The 15,530-nt window shown below is 46.5% G+C and overlaps 1 protein-coding gene across 1 annotated transcript in view; it reads left to right on the top strand.

Moving 5' to 3' along the window:
* Positions 1-15,530, top strand: part of SNAP29 (synaptosome associated protein 29) — a 30,018-nt gene that overhangs the window by 2,096 nt on the left and 12,392 nt on the right. Inside the window, exon 2 of the mRNA XM_053587427.1 lies at positions 10,317-10,513. Within this exon, the coding sequence (XP_053443402.1) occupies positions 10,317-10,513 (197 nt within the window). The remainder of the gene's footprint in view (positions 1-10,316; positions 10,514-15,530) is intronic.

Here is a 15,530-nt window from a genome sequence, read left to right as displayed (position 1 = left end):
CTAGTGTTTATAGAGACATCTTTAGAAACGGGGAGAACAAATGAGGTAGGAAATCAGAGTGATACCAAGTAGGTCATTGTGGCCTGGGATGAACTTGAATCTGGCTTTTAAGGCTGAGGTGTAGACAAGAGGCGTGAGAATGGGGGATGTTCCCGGGGAAGAGAAGAGACTATGCAAAGATATTGGTCCAGCATAAGAATTCCTGGGCTCCTGAGTAGAGAAGTGATGGACCAGATGTGTTAGAGGAAAGGGGCTGAGGGGGTAGCTTAGGAGGCTTTGGAGTTCAGAGGGAAAGGTCTGGTCTTACAACTCCAGAGAGGCAAAAACAAAATAGCACTGAATTGTTTGGTACAGATTATGGTTACATGCCCCAGGCTGTCCCCAGAGGTTTTTTCTATGCAACAGGGACAGGGAGACCAAAGGCAGAGAGGCACCTCAGGCCTGTGAGGCTTGGCCTGGCCAAGCCAGGCGTTGCTCTTACAGGGTACAGTATGGCCATGACTGGGCCAGTGACAGTCTCTCTCATCAGTGTGGTTACATGTTGAACTTTTCCAGGACCGGCACCCCCCCCACACCACACCCCACATTTTATTTATTTATTTTTTTAATTAAATTGTACCTGTGTACGTTAATGTGATCAGGGGGCACCATACCCTGGTTTCATAGACCGTTTTGACACATTTTCATCACACTAGTTAACATAGCCTTCCTGGCATTTTCTTAGTTATTTTGCTCCACCCCACATTTTAAAGCTATCTTTCAGCCACTCTGATCACTCTTATAATAACCCCTTTGGTGTTGGGATGGGGATAAGGGGGTAGGTGAGCTCTTCTGCCCTCAGTGTGGCTCCTGACAGACCTTCTAGCTGAACAACTTGGATGGTGCCTGCTGGATACTTAGTATTGTGAAACATGTTAAAACGTAAGAGATTCATATTAAAGATCAGGAGTTTACAAATACTACTAGGTTGGCAGGAGTAGGAAAATTACTTAATCATCTCTAGTAAAGGAGAACTACCCTTGTCCTAATGTGAAACCTGGCAAGGTTTGTTTCTCTCAAAGGCTCTGACGGTAAGTCATGACCACCAGAGAACAGAGGAGAAAAGGGTGGGTCCGGCCCAACTGACCTGGTAAGCACTTTACAGAAATATACAGAGAAGTGTGGACTACTCATCAGCTCTTCTATTTGGTAAGTGTGATTTTTTTTCTTGGTTTTCTTTTCCCGAGGTTAAATTTTTGTGTGAAGAGAGATTCCTGTCACATGGTTCAAAATTCAAAACACAAAAAGGGCCAGGTGCAGTGGCTCACATCTGCAATCCTAACACTTTGGGAGGCTAAGGTAGGAGAATTGCTTGAGGCCAGGAGTTGGAGACTAGTGAGCAACATAGTGAGACCCCATCTGTACAAAAAATAAAATAAGAAAATTAGACGTGGTGGTGGGTGCCTGTAGTCCCAGCTACTCGGGATGTTGACGGAGGAGAATCACTTGAGCCTGGGAGTTTGAGTTTGCAGTTAATGACGATCAAGCCACTGCACTCTACCTGGCGCAACAAAGTAAGATCCTATCTCCAAAAAAGAAAACACACACACACAAAAAAAAACCACAGAAGGATATATTGTATTCTCCTACCCCTGATCTCCCTCCTCCCTCTGCCCCTCAGGCAACCAGTTACCATCTGCTCCTTCAGGGTCCTTGTGGAGATACTCTGTGGACAAAGACTTTGGTTTTTTTCTTCTTATTTTTTAAGCCAGTCAGATTTAGCAGTGGAGGGTTGTATCTTTTTTCGGGGGAGTAAGTAAAGTCTTCTACACATTATGGTCTGCAGCTTTCTTAATAGGATGAAAGTTGTTTCATGATATATATAAAGAGATGCTTTTTGTTGTGTTTCTTGGGTGATTCTCTATAAGATTGTGGATGGAGATAAAACCTGGGTTTATAACGTTAAAAATTAATGTTTTAGAAATGGCAGCTTTTTAAAAAATAGAAGGGAGAAAGGAATGAAGAGTACAGGTAAAAGAATAATAAGCAGGGTGGAGCTATGATCCAGTTCTAATTTTTATTTTTTTGAGACAAAGTCTCACTTTGTTGCCCTCAATAGAGTGTCTTGGCATCAAAGCTCACAGCAACCTCATACTCTTGGACTCACGTGGTGCCCTTGCCTCAGCCTTCTGAGTAGCTGTGACTACAGGCACCCAGCACAAGACCTGACTAGTCTTTAGAGACGGGGTCTCACTCTTGCTCAGGCTGGTCTTAAACTCCTGACCTCAAGCAATCCACCAGGCCACTCTGGGCCTCCCAGAGTACTAGGATTACAGGTGTGATCCACCACGCCGGGCCCCAATTCTAGTTTTTTTTGTTTTGTTTCGTTTTTTTAAGATAGGGTCTTGCTATGTTGCCCTCAGTAGCGTGCTGTGGCGTCACAGCTCACAGCAATCTCAAACTCCTGGGCTTAAGCGATTCTCTTGCTTCAGCCTCCCAAGTAGCTGGGACTATAGGCGCCTGCCTGACACCTGCTATTTTTTGGTTGCAGTTGTCATTGTTATTTAGCAGGCCCAGGCCAGGTTCAAACCTGCTAGCCTTGGTGTATGTGGCTGGCGCCCTACCCACTGAGCTACGGGTGCCACCCCCCAGTTCTAATTTTTAAAACTGAAGCAGAGGAGTATATGGCAAAAGGAAAAAAGAAATAAAGAATAATAGTAAAAGAAAATAGAGTCCAGATGGGGGAGGGGTTGGGTGTTCTTAGAAACAGCTTAAGGCTTGAGCTGCCTTGGACACAGCTACCACTGTAGAAGAGTATGCTAGTAGCTCACAAACTTTGGGAGGCAGAGGCAGGAGGATTATTTGAGGCAAAGAGTTTGAGATCAGCCTGGGCAACACAGCAAGACCCTGTGTCTACAAAATATTTTTTTAAATTAGTAGGGTGTGGTGGCATGCATCTGGAGTCCCAGCTACTGAAGAGGCTGAGGCAGGAAGATCACTTGAGTCCAGGTTACAGAGAGCTACGATAGCAACACTACACTCCAGCCTAAGTGACTGAGTGAGACCACTAAGCTAAGCATTTTGTAGCTGTCTCTAAGAAAATAAATAAATAGCATTTTGGGCCTGCTGCGGTGGCTCATGCCTATAATCCTAGCACTATGGCAGACCGAGGCAGGTGGATTTGCTTGAGCTCAGGAGTTTGAGACCAGCCTGAACAAGAGTGAGACTTCATCTCTACTAAAAATAGAAAAACTAGCCGGGTGTTGTGGGGGGCACCTATAGTCCCAGCTACTTGGGAGGCTGAGGCAAGCGGATTGCTTGAGTCCAAGAGACCAAGGTTGCTGTGAGTTATAATATAATGATGCCGTGGCACCTAACTAGGACAACAGACTGAGACTGTCTCAAAAAAAAAAAAAAAGACTTCTATGTTTTATTTTTTTTAAGACCAGTCAAGTGCAGCAGTGAGAAGGGGGGAAGAGTATAACAAGGAGTCCAATCTGTAACTGACGGTGAATAATCAAGAGAGGTAACTTGCTACCTTCGGACCAGCCCAAAAAAGGCTTTGTAAAACAAGACTGTTGTTCTCACTCTACTCTTACCTGTGCAACCCTGTGTGGATGGTTTTATACACTTTTCCACCACCCTGGTGTAGGAGATTCTACTTCCCCTTTAGCAGCCAAGCCAAGAGGTGAAATTTTCTAGAGCCCAGGAGCTCACTTCAGAGGGGGGTCCAACAATAAACATTAGACCAGAACCCAAATGGCTGATGCAGCAACATCCATGGAAAGTGTCTTCACCACTAGAAGTATTCTGGATTTTGTTTTGTTTGAGGGAGAGTCTTGCTCATTCACCTGGTTAGTGTGCTGTGGCGTGATCACAGCTCACAGCAACCTCAAACTCCTGGGCTCAAGTGATCCTCCTCCCTCAGTCTCCTGAGTAGCTGAGACTGCTAGAGCCTGTCACCGTGGCTGGCTAATTTTTTCTGTTTTTAGAAGAGACGAGGTCTTGGCTTGGCTCCCGTAGCACAGTGGTTGCGGCACCAGCCACATATACCAAGGCTGGCGGGTTCAAACCCAACCAGGCCAGCTAAACAACAATGACAATTGCAACAAAAAAATAACCTGGCGTTGTGGCGGGCGCCTGTAGTCCCAGCTAGTTAGGAGGCTGAGGCAAGAGAATTGCTTAAGCCCAAGAGCTTGAGGTTGCTGTGAGCTGTGATGCCATGGCACTCTACTGAGGGCCACATAGTGCGACTATCTCAAAAAAAAAGAGAGAGAGACGTGGTCTTGTTTTTACTGGGGCTGGTCTCAAACTCCTGAGCTCAAGCAGTCCTTCTCACTAAGCCACTGTGCCCAGCCTGGATTTAGCCTTTTAATTCGTTTTTAGTAAACTATCAGTGATGGAGTTATAGACCATTGATTCCTAGGCACATTTACTGGTTCCTTGGCTGTAAAGGGCACCTTGTGAGGAATGATTGTTAGTGTTCAGGCAGATGTGGCCTCTGTCTATACTGCTGCCCCTTCCCAGCATATCCGTTCATGCTGATGGCCACATGTCCAGGATGCTTCCTTTGCCAACTAGATAACATGCTGTGGGAAGCTGAGAAACTGTTCTCCAGCCTTCCTCCTGGTTATGAGAGTTACAGGTTTGTTAGGGAGTCCACAAGACCACGCTCAGGTTCTGAGGTTGATGAGGAGTACTCTGAGAACTGTTATACTCACAGTGATGATTTATTATAGCAAAAGGATACAGATTAAAATCATCAAAGGAAAAAGGTACAGAGGGCAGAGTCCCGAGGAGACCAGGATTGAGCTTGAAGTTGTGCCCTCCCAGTGGGGTCACGTGGAGAACACTTACTTCCAGTGATGATGTGTGACAGCAAACACACAGTATTGCCAACCAAGGAAGCCCACTCAAGCCTGGTGCCCAGTATTTTTTCAGGGGTCTGGCACCAGCATGGCTGAGTTTTGTCTCCAACCCCTTCAGAAGTCGAGCTGATACCACATAGCCCAAGGCCCCTATCAAAAGTCTTGCTGTTAGCATAAACTATCTGGCCTGGCCTAAGGGGTCATGAAAACAAGGACACTCTTATCAGACAGGGTATCCCAAAGGCAAGGGCCAAGCCTTTCTTTGCAGTGTGAAGTGGGTCCTGAGTTAGTCCTTTATTCAGCCCCAGGTCAGCCTGCACACAGGCATTGAGGGCACCAGCAAGCTCTTCCACCATTGCACACAGCAGTTTTTTGTGCACTTGCGTTTCTGACCTGCTCAGTGCTCCAGCTGCTACAGTCAGGCAGCCCCGGTCTGACTGAGCATGCTCCCTGATCTGAGCGTGCTCCATGAGCACTCATGTGTGAGTGTGAGTGTCTGCTTGGAAGTGGAGAGATCGAAGAGAGATAAATTAGATAGATTTCTAGATTCAGCTCAGCAAGGCCAAATTGACCTGCTTATTAGTCCATATCTGAGTTTAATTGCAAGTGCAGGAACCTAGAGGTACTCATCAGGGAGGCTGTGAGACCATCTGCAAGATATGTTGGGATCTTGTGGTCACTGCCACCTGTCCAAGGCCTTGGCATCCTGTCTACTGGGTGTTCCCCGCTGGATCCTGCCAGGATCCCCACCCTCACCCCCAGCCATCCGCCTAACCGCACAGTTCCACTTTCACTCTCAGTTCCTGCAGCTGCCCCAGGCCCAGCCTCTAGCCTCCTTGACTTTTCAACTTTTGAGTCTCTCCTCAGACCTCAGCAGGGGGCTTCCTTGACCCCCTTAAACCAGGCCAAAAATCTCTGTAAGGTGGGGACTGTGCAGAGTAGTGAGTGTGCACGTGTGTGTGTGTGTGAGAGAGAGAGAGGGCTTCTCTCTGCTTCCCCCACGAAACTGTAAGCTCCATGAAGCAAGGACCCATCTGCCCTCCTTCAGATTCCCAGCACCGCAGTGTTGTCAACAAATGAAAAAAAAAAAAAAACCAACAGATTTTTTTTTTTTTTTTTGTAGAGACAGAGTCTCACTTTATGGCCCTTGGTAGAGTGCTGTGGCCTCACACAGCTCACAGCAACCTCTAACTCCTGGGCTTAAGCGATTCTCTTGCCTCAGCCTCCTGAGTAGCTGGGACTACAGGCGCCCGCCACAACACCCGGCTATTTTTTGGTTGCAGTTTGGCCGGGGCCAGGTTTGAACCCACCACCCTCGGTATATGGGGCCGGCGCCTTACCAACTGAGCCACAGGCGCCGCCCAAAACCAACAGATTGACCTTCACTCATCTTGCCCTCTGTTTGACTATAAGTGACATCAGGATGGAGATTTTAGGTTATTTTGTTCACCTTGGATCCCTAGCACCTAGAATGTGTCTGGTAGAGAGTGAGGACTAGTGACATCTGTGGGCACAGAGCTACATCCCTGTCATTGTGTGTTTCCAAAGAGAACCTGCCAGCAAGGATGCCCTGATCTCAGCAAGGCCCATGGTGCCCTTGGACATGACCCATGCAGTGCATACCCTGACAGCATGCTTGTCTGTCTCCTGCTTCCCCGGCACTGTCAGAGATCCTTCTAGCTGACAAAAAGCCACAAGCCACAAATTGAGAAACTCCTCTCTGTGTAGTCCGTCCCCTGGCAGTGTACCCCAGTCCAACATAACCCCTTTGACCATCTTCTTTTTCCAGGTTAATTTCTGAAAATTCCTTTTTGGGCTCAAGGAAGTAGGGGGAAATCACGCATAATGCTTAGTAATCGCTGGAGCTAAGTAAGCACTTTGGCATGTGCATTCTTTATACTGAGGGCACTTTCTGGAGCTTGCTATCCTCATAGCCATCCTGTCCCTTCAGGGACCTCATTCTCCTGGAGACAGATGAAGACATGCCATGGCTCTACTTCTAGGGGATGGGGACGCGACTTGGAGCATTTGAGGCCTGTCTTTGTGACAGTGAGCTGCAGGCACCTGCCCAGCCTGGCCTTGCAGACTGTCAGCACTCTCTTTCCTGGTGCTCCTGCTGATGCTTAGCCGACCTGTCCCTTCTTCCTTGTTGGTCACAAGCACATTGAGTCCAGTCATTTCCTCTGCCTGTGGTGGGTGGATTTTAGCAGAAGAAACTCTTCTTCCTTTGCTGGCCTCATGACTGCCAGTGAACACTAGCTTCCAGCACACAGAAACTTCAGAAAGCAGAGCAGCACTCAACTCTTCTGGCCCTCCAGCCTCATACGTACAGCAAGCCAACCTCATGTGTTTCTCTGGGCGTCCATCAAAACGTCTAAGTCAGATGTCGATGAGCATAGTAACACAGACTGTTTGAGAGTTTGAGAGAATGTGTCATTTACAAATAGAAGAAAATAAGATCTCACTTTAGACTGGGGAAGGTTTTGTCAACTACTTGTTACTGTGCAGCTCTCCAAATTGAGATGGGGAGGCTGAGGTAAGAAGTTGCCTGAGTGATGGGAAGAGTACACTGTCAGAGATGCAGAGGACCACCCTCCTGGTATGGCAGCAGAGCCTTGGTCACACCCAGCCCCAACTGCACCGAGCGTCTTTCCAGCTTCAGACTCTATTTAGTCACCCACAGCTGGGGACTGGACTCTTAGAAATGTATCAACTCAAAAAATACCTGGATGGGGCAGCACCTGTAGCTCAGTGGGTAGGGTGCCAGCCACATACACTAAGGCTGGCAGGTTCGAACCTGGCCCTAGCTTGCTAAAACAACACAGACAGCTATAACAAACAAAAAATAGCAGGGCATTGTGGCAGGCACCTGTATTCCCAGCTACTTCAGAGGCTAAGGCAAGAGAATTGCTTAAGCCCAAGAGTTTGAGGTTCTGTGAGCTGTGACACCACAGCACCCTACTTGAGACCCTTGTCTCAAGAAGAAAAGAGAGTCTGCTGCAGAAAATCATTTTAATCCCAACTTACAGCTCTGTCTGGTTCCAGAAAAGAGCAGTATGGACATGAGATGATAGACTTGAGGTGTTCTGAGAAGCAGAAATTCCAAGGTTTTTTGTTTGTTTGGATTTTTTCTTTTTGAGATAAGAGTCTCACTCTGTCACCCTGGGTCTAGTGTCATGACATCATAGTTTACAGCAAATTCAAACTTTTGTGCTCAAGCAGTCCTCTTGCCTTGACCTCCCCAATAGCTGAGACTACAAGCCTGCACTACCATGCTTGATTAGTTTTTCTGTTTTTAGTAGGTACAGGGTCTCACTCTTGCTCAGGCTAGTCTCAAACTCCTGAGCTCAGACGATTCACCATTCTCAGCCTCCCAGAGTGCTGGGATTATAGACGTCCACCTGCTGAAACTCCAAGTATTAATACATTAGTGGCTCTTTCTTTTTTCTTGTGAAAATAAGCCCTTGCAATATTTTCTTAATATATTTAAGGGCATGGTCCAGAAAATTTTTTTTTTACTTAGCAATGTTTGTTCAGTCGCGTCTCATGAGCTGCTGAAGAACATAAAGATTCAAAGCTGTCTCGGTGCCTATAGCTCAAGTGGCTAAGGCACCAGCCACATACACCAGAGCTGGTGGGTTGGAATCCAGCCCGGGCCTGCCAAACAACAATGACAACTACAACTAAAAAATACTTGGGCACCTGTGGCGGGCACCTGTAATCCCAGCTTCTTGGGAGGCTGAGACAAGAGAATTGCTTAAGCCCAGGAATTGGAGATTGCTTTGTGAGCTGTGACACCATGGCACTCTACCCAGGGTGACAGCTTGAGGCTCTATTTCAAAAAAAAAATAAAGATTCAAAGCTATAAAGTTGAACGGTTCTAAGTTTATTTCTAATGAGAGTTAAACGAAGCTTCATAATAAATTCAACCAATGTTTCAGCTTTTTGTCTATATGTTACGTTTTAAAATTTTAGCTGCTTACTACCTTGAGTCCCTGAAGACCTTCCACGGATACCTTTTATGTCATTAATGTCTAAAATGGGCTCCAACAACCATATATAGTTTCATTTCTGCCCTTCAGATTTCGAGGTGTTTAAGTTTTTTCATGACTGTTTTTGGGTATTAAGAAAAAACATCTCTTGCAGCATCCATAGTACAGTGGTTATGGCACCAGCCACATACACCGAGGGTGGCGGGTTCAAACCCAGCCCAGGCTAGCTAGACAACAATGACAGCTGCAACAAAAAATAGCCAGGTGTTGTGGCGGGTGCCTGTAGTCCCAGTTACTTGGGAGGCTGAGGCAAGAGAATTGCTTCAGCCCAAGAGTTTGAGGTTGCTGTGAGCTGTGACGCCACAGTGCTCTACCCAGGGCAACATAGACTGTCTCAAAAAAATGAAAACATCTCTAAAGGACATTTGCATAGTTAACGTGATTGCTAAGCCAAAGGGAGATGGATGGATAGAAGATGCAGAGGAAGACAGGCAAGGGCAGAGGCTGCCTCATGGAGTGGGAAAAACAAAACTCGAAAGCCTTGTAGCTGGAGAAACAGCTCACCGCCAGGGGACATGGCAGAATGGCTGTCTGTAAATCCTGAGGGGAGGTGAAGGAAGGTGATGGTGTTATTGTCTGGTGTGTTCGTGTCCACAGGCAGAACCATTAGCCTAGGAGGAATAAAGTCCAGGCCAGCCCCCTCACAGTATCACTCACATATTCCCTGGGCACATTTGCTGTGAGCAGCTGCTAAGTGAGGCACTGAGACTCAGCAGTGAGCAAAGCAAGACTCTAGGAAAACAAAAGCAGGGAGAGGATGGAGCAGCCTGGGCTATTGGAAGAAGTCCTGCTCTAGAGAAGATATTTAGGGAAGGCTTCTCTGAGGAAGTGGCCTTGGAATGGAGACCATAGTTATATAGGGGTGTGGCTGAGGAACATTACAGGAAGACAAAGTAGTCCATTAAAAGGCCCTGTGACAGTGCTACTCTTACTACAGGTTCTAAAGCTGATACTGTGGATGGGCTGGGCCCCAGAACTAATACTAGTCCATAAACTAGAACATTTGACCAGGGCCGGAAGGCTAAGGTGGCCCAATGGGAAACTCCCATATCTGAATAAGAAGAGTATAGAACCAGAAGCAGAGGATAGTACCAGGTCTAAGTCCATGAGAGTTCCCACAGTTGAGGGGCTAGAGCGAGTTTGCTGTCATTCAGGCCCTGGACCCTGAGCCCCACAGGCACACTCCCATCCATCTTGGTGGGGTTCTGTTTCCCTTGTCAGGAAAGGGTCTTGCTTGAGGAAAGCAAGTAGAGGTAAGGCAAGAAGTGTGTTGTCAGAAAGGACAGTGTGCCCTTCACCTGTGACGGCATCTGTCTCTGAATGTGCTCCTGAGGGTTTATGAAGTGTCTTCTAGGTGTACCGGCTTGGAGGAGAATTATAAAAAGATGTAGTGCCACTGCCTCTATGATTTCCCCAGGAACTTGTCCGTCAGCGAGGAGTCTTAGAACGCACAGAGAGGGTGGTGGATAAGATGGACCAGGATCTGAAGACCAGCCAGAAGCACATCAACAGCATTAAGAGTGTGTTCGGGGGGCTTGTCAATTACTTCAAGGCCAAACCTGTAGAGACCCCACCTGAACAGAACGGCAGCCTCACCCCCCAAGCCAGCAACAGGTGAGTGGGAATATAAATAGCAGAAGTGGGCGTTGGTGTGAATGGTCAAGGCTTTCAGTCTGTGTTAGTGCCTTAAAGGGATCCAGAAACTCCCTAAGTTACTCAACAGGAGGGATTCCTCTTCAAACATTTTGAAATGAGAAACTTTTCTCTCCTTCTCCCAACTGCATTCACTTGGTTGACATCTAATCTACAAATTCTATGTAAATTGGGTCTTAAGGAAATTGCTACTCCAATAATTGTGACCTCTGTACAGTAGACCCTCCATAGTTGACCACCTCCTTAAGTTGACCTAATTTGCATAGATGGCCATGCACCACATGTACATGTCGGCACAGCAGGCCTGGTTCCTTATGTTGACCACGTCTGTGTGTTGACCAGTTTGTTATACTCCCTTGGGGGTCAACTCACAGAGATTCTGCTGTATTAAGTTTTCATATCTAACTGTTTCCTATCTAATCCAGTTTTCCCATTGATTTTCTTTTTTTTTTTTTAATTTTGGGACAGAGTCTTACTATGTCACCCTCAGTAGAATGCCATGGCATCACAGCTCACATAACCTCCAACTCTTGGGCTTCAGCGATTCTCTTGCCTCAGCCTTCCAAGGGAGCCCACCACAACACCCAGCTATTTTTGTATTTATTTATTATTTTTTTTTTTTTTTTCCGAGACAGAGCCTCAAGTTGTCACCCTGGGTAGAGTGCTATGGCATCACAGCTCACGGCAATCTCCAACTCCTGGGCTCAAGCAAGTCTCCTGTCTCTGCCTCCCACATAGCTGGGACTAGAGGAGCCTGCTACAACACCTGGCTATTTTTTGGTTGCAGCCGTCGTTGTTTGGCGGGCCTGGGCTGGATTCGAACCCACCAGCTCAGGTATATGTGGCTGGTGCCTTAGCCGCTTGAGCCACAGGCGCTGAGCCACGCCTGGCTATTTTTTGGTTGCAGTTGTCATTGTTTAGCAGGCCCGGGCCAGGCTCAAATCCGCCAGCTTCGGTATATGTGGCTAGCACCCTACTCACTGATCTACAAGCACTGAGCCATTCCCATTCATTAAAGTTAGATTATTTTCCTCAGAAGGGTTGACTACAAATATCATAAGTTCATACATGAGATTTTGGCAAGCATAAGTGTCACACGTTCACGGGTTAGATAATTGGGTTTCTGCTGAAACAGATTGCTACCGTTCATACGTCAGAACATCGTGTCTGTTTTTATCATAAAAACAATATAGCCATATTATGGGACATCTACACTTGACCTACCCTAGGAAAAAAGCTGAAAATGTAGATGGATGATGATTATATGGCTGTTATTTATTGTTTTTATAAATTATTTTGTTTTGATTTTTTTATTTTGAGAACAAGTCTTGTTTATTAACCAGGCTAGAATACAGTGGCATCATCATAGCTCACAGCACCCTCAAACCCCAGGTTCAAGCAATCCTCCTGCCTCATCCTCTTGAGTAGCTGGGACTATAGGCTCCCACACCACAGCTGGCTAATTTTTGTATTTTTAGTAGAGATGGGGTCTTGTTCTTGCTCAGGCTGGTCTCAAACTCCTGAACTCAAGCAGTCCATCTCAGCCTCCCACAGTGCTAGGATTACAGGTGTGAGTCACCACACCGGCTTCAGTGTTTCATAGTTGTAATCAATAATTCTTTGGTTTTGTAGCCTTTTGCTTCCATTTAACCTAGAAAAATATCTGATACAACAGGATTACACAAGTTTCATAGCCATCTCTGTCTTTCTGTAATATTCAGAGCTGTTTTTAAAAAGTGCATCAAGTAAAACGCATGCATCTTAAGCGGAGAGCCAATGACTGTACCTGTGTGCACACCTGGGTGGCTACCACCAAGATCAAGGCACGGTATGGTAGGGAGAGATCAGAAAGCTTCTTCAAGGTCATGGCGGGGCTGGGTAGAAGGAAATGTTGGTAGTGGAGCTTATGGTGATAGCAGAAAGAACAGCAGGAGACACGACTAGAACTTTCAGAGAGGACCTGAGGGAGGGAAGCAGGTCTCAGTGGGTGACCTGAGGAGGAACCAGCCAGAGTTCAGACGGTTGGTTTGGTTTGGTTTCTGGCTCAGCCATATAATCATCATCCATCCAGATTTTCCAGCTCAACTCTAATTTTAAATATCTATTAATTACTCTCTTCCTTTTCCCAATCGTATATAGTTTGGAGAGTTTTTTTTTTTTTTCAATATATAAATAAGAAAGATGTTTTATATATATATAAATGTATACAGTTTACCATAGGACAAGACAGGGTATTCATTCACATGAGACTAGACTAGACTATCCTAGCAGGAGCAGAACAGGTCTGTGGAATGGAAGCTTCTTTAGCTAGGCTGCTTCCTAGAGCTTTTGGAGGTCCGTACAACCCTAAACATTGCTATAAAAGCCATTAAGGCCCTGTGGCTTCAAGAGCAGTTTTCTCTTTTTTTTTTTTTTGGAGTATCTTTAACACTCAAGGTCTTCTGATGAAGCCTTCCCATTAGTAAAGCAGCCATACTTATTTCAGTGAGGTTAGCTTCAAGGTTCCCAATATCGCATGTCCTGCATGGCCTCTGCCCCTACATCAGCCGCAATCAGCTGTATAGGTTTTGCTAACACTTAGTAAACGCAAGAAAGCAGCCCTTTTATTTTTAAAGCAATGGGATCTCACTGTGTCATCCAGGCTGGAATGTAGTGATACAGTCATACTTCTTCATAAACTCTGACTCATGAGCTGACATGATCCTCCTGCCTCACCGTCCTGAGTAGCTGGGACTGCAGATGTGTGTCACCACATCTGGCTAATTTACTTTATTTTTTAGTTTTATTTATTTTATTTTATTTATTTTTGGGGGAGGGAGGACAGAATCTCAAGCTGTCACCCTGAGTAGAGTGCCATAGCATCAGAGCTCACAACAACCTCAAACGCTTGGGCTTAAGTGATTTTCTTGCTTCAGCCTCCCAAGTAGCTGAAACTACAGGTGCCCGCCACAACACCTGGCTATTTCTTTTTGTTGGCAGTTGTCGTTGTTTAGCTGGCCCAGGCTGGGTTCGAACCCACCAGCCTTGGTGTATGTAGCGGGCACCGTACCCACTGAGCTACAGGCACCACCATGTATTTTTTATAAAGACAGGGTCTTGCTTGTTGTTGAGACTGGCCTTGGATGCCTAACCTCAAGCAGTACTCCCTTTGGCCTCCCAAAGTGCTGAGATTACAGGCATGAGCCACTGCACCGAGGAGAAAGCAAACTTTACTTTTTTTTTTTGCAGTTTTTGGCCAGGGCTGGGCTTGAACCCACCACCTCCAGCATATGGGGCCAACGCCTTACTCCTTTGAGCCACAGGTGCTGCCCGAGAAAGCAGACTTTTAATTGAAATATCTCACACTGATTTAGCAATTACCCAAGTGTGCAGGGAAGCAGATTGGTGCAGCTTCATAGGAGAGGCTGCTGCACAGGTGCTGTGTGGTGGCCTCCTGCATGGAGCTGTGCCTGCAGCTTAAAGCTGCAAGATCAGTCTGTCTGTTGGGAGGTGTAGGGGAAGCAAACACTCAGCAGGCCTGTAATAGGGGCCCAGAGATGAGACACATCGCCCCTGGGGGCAGAGGAAGGCTGCACAGAGGAGCTGACCTTTCACATGGAGTGAAGGTTGAGCAGGAGCTCACCAGTGGAAAGATAAGGTCAGGAAAGACACACAGCAGTCAAAGCACAGGGGAAACCAGGGTGCAGGAGGGTGCTAGTGTTCCAAGAGTCCCACAGAGACTTGAGGCCTGGCAGAGATCGTCCTCGAGTGCTCCCAAATCCCTCAGTTTGCAGAGCTCTCTACAGTGCATTATTGCTTCTGTAAGATGCAGTAAATTTTGAGTAAAATTTTTGTGATCCTGTGAAAACCTATAGTCCACAAATGCCAGGAGTATTGTCACTTTAAAGCTTTTAAAATAAGCTCTTCTGGTCAGACTTTTGTTTGAGTCCTGCATTTCCTGTGTACATCCTTATCACACAAACCTTTTGGCCTTCGCTAAAGTTTTATTTGTCTCTTGGGAAGCCCTTTTTGTCCTTGCTATCACACTTTCTAAACTGATTGTTTTCATTTCCACTTAAAGTTCCTGGGGGATGTGTTCCTGTCGCAGATTTTACTGCCCCTAATTTTGAAATGCTCTAATTTATTAAAAACTTAGTTTCTGACCAGGAGCCACCATTCTCTTAGACTTCTTTACTTTATTATCACTTCTGTCATTATCCCTAGAAATTAGCTTTCTTTAGGGAAAGTCATCTTTACACCAGTAAGCTACACCATTGGTGTGTTACCACTAAGTATGTGAAAGCACAGAGAAAGAAAGAGGTCAGCTTTACAATGTGTGGCCAGGGAGGTGGCCAAGTGTCTCTTCCTTCATCATGCCTGGCAATGCATAGCTCACAGTGATCTTAGAAAAAACAGCTGTGGTTTCCAGATCTTCAGCTGCTGATTCCTAGGCCCTAAACTCTCTAGTGTTAAATCTTGCCATGTCATGAGGCTGTTCTGTATTCTACCTGCAGCTGGAGTGCTGGAAGCCTGCAAAACCTTCAGCCTGCAGGAGTCTGGACTACAGGTGCCTGCCACAGTGGGAGGTGGGAAGTCATTAAAGCCTGGGCGGAGTGGCTTGTGCCTATAGTTCCAGCACTTTGGGAGGCCAGGAGTTCGAGGATAAATAAATAAATAGAAGGATGCCTGTCAGGATTATTTTAGAAAGATGCCCAGCCCAGCACCCATGGAGGGGAAAAGTTGGAAGGGAGGTGATCAAATTCAACGGCACTGGCTCGGCACCTGTAGCTCAAGCAGCTAAGGCGCCAGCCACATACACCAGAGCTGGCAGGTTTGAATCCAGCCCGACCCTGCCAAACAACAATGACAACTACAACCAAAACCTAGCCAGGCGTTGTGGCAGGCGCCTGTAGTCCCAGCTACTTGGGAAGCTGAGGCAAGAGACTTCCTTAAGCCCAGGAGTTAAAGGTTGCTGTGAGCTGTGATGTCACAGCACTCT

This window comes from Nycticebus coucang, chromosome 4 (assembly GCF_027406575.1).
Source record: "Nycticebus coucang isolate mNycCou1 chromosome 4, mNycCou1.pri, whole genome shotgun sequence".
NCBI lineage: Eukaryota > Metazoa > Chordata > Mammalia > Primates > Lorisidae > Nycticebus > Nycticebus coucang.
The sequence above is the reverse complement of the archived record's forward strand: the minus strand, read 5'-3'. Positions and strand labels throughout refer to the sequence as shown.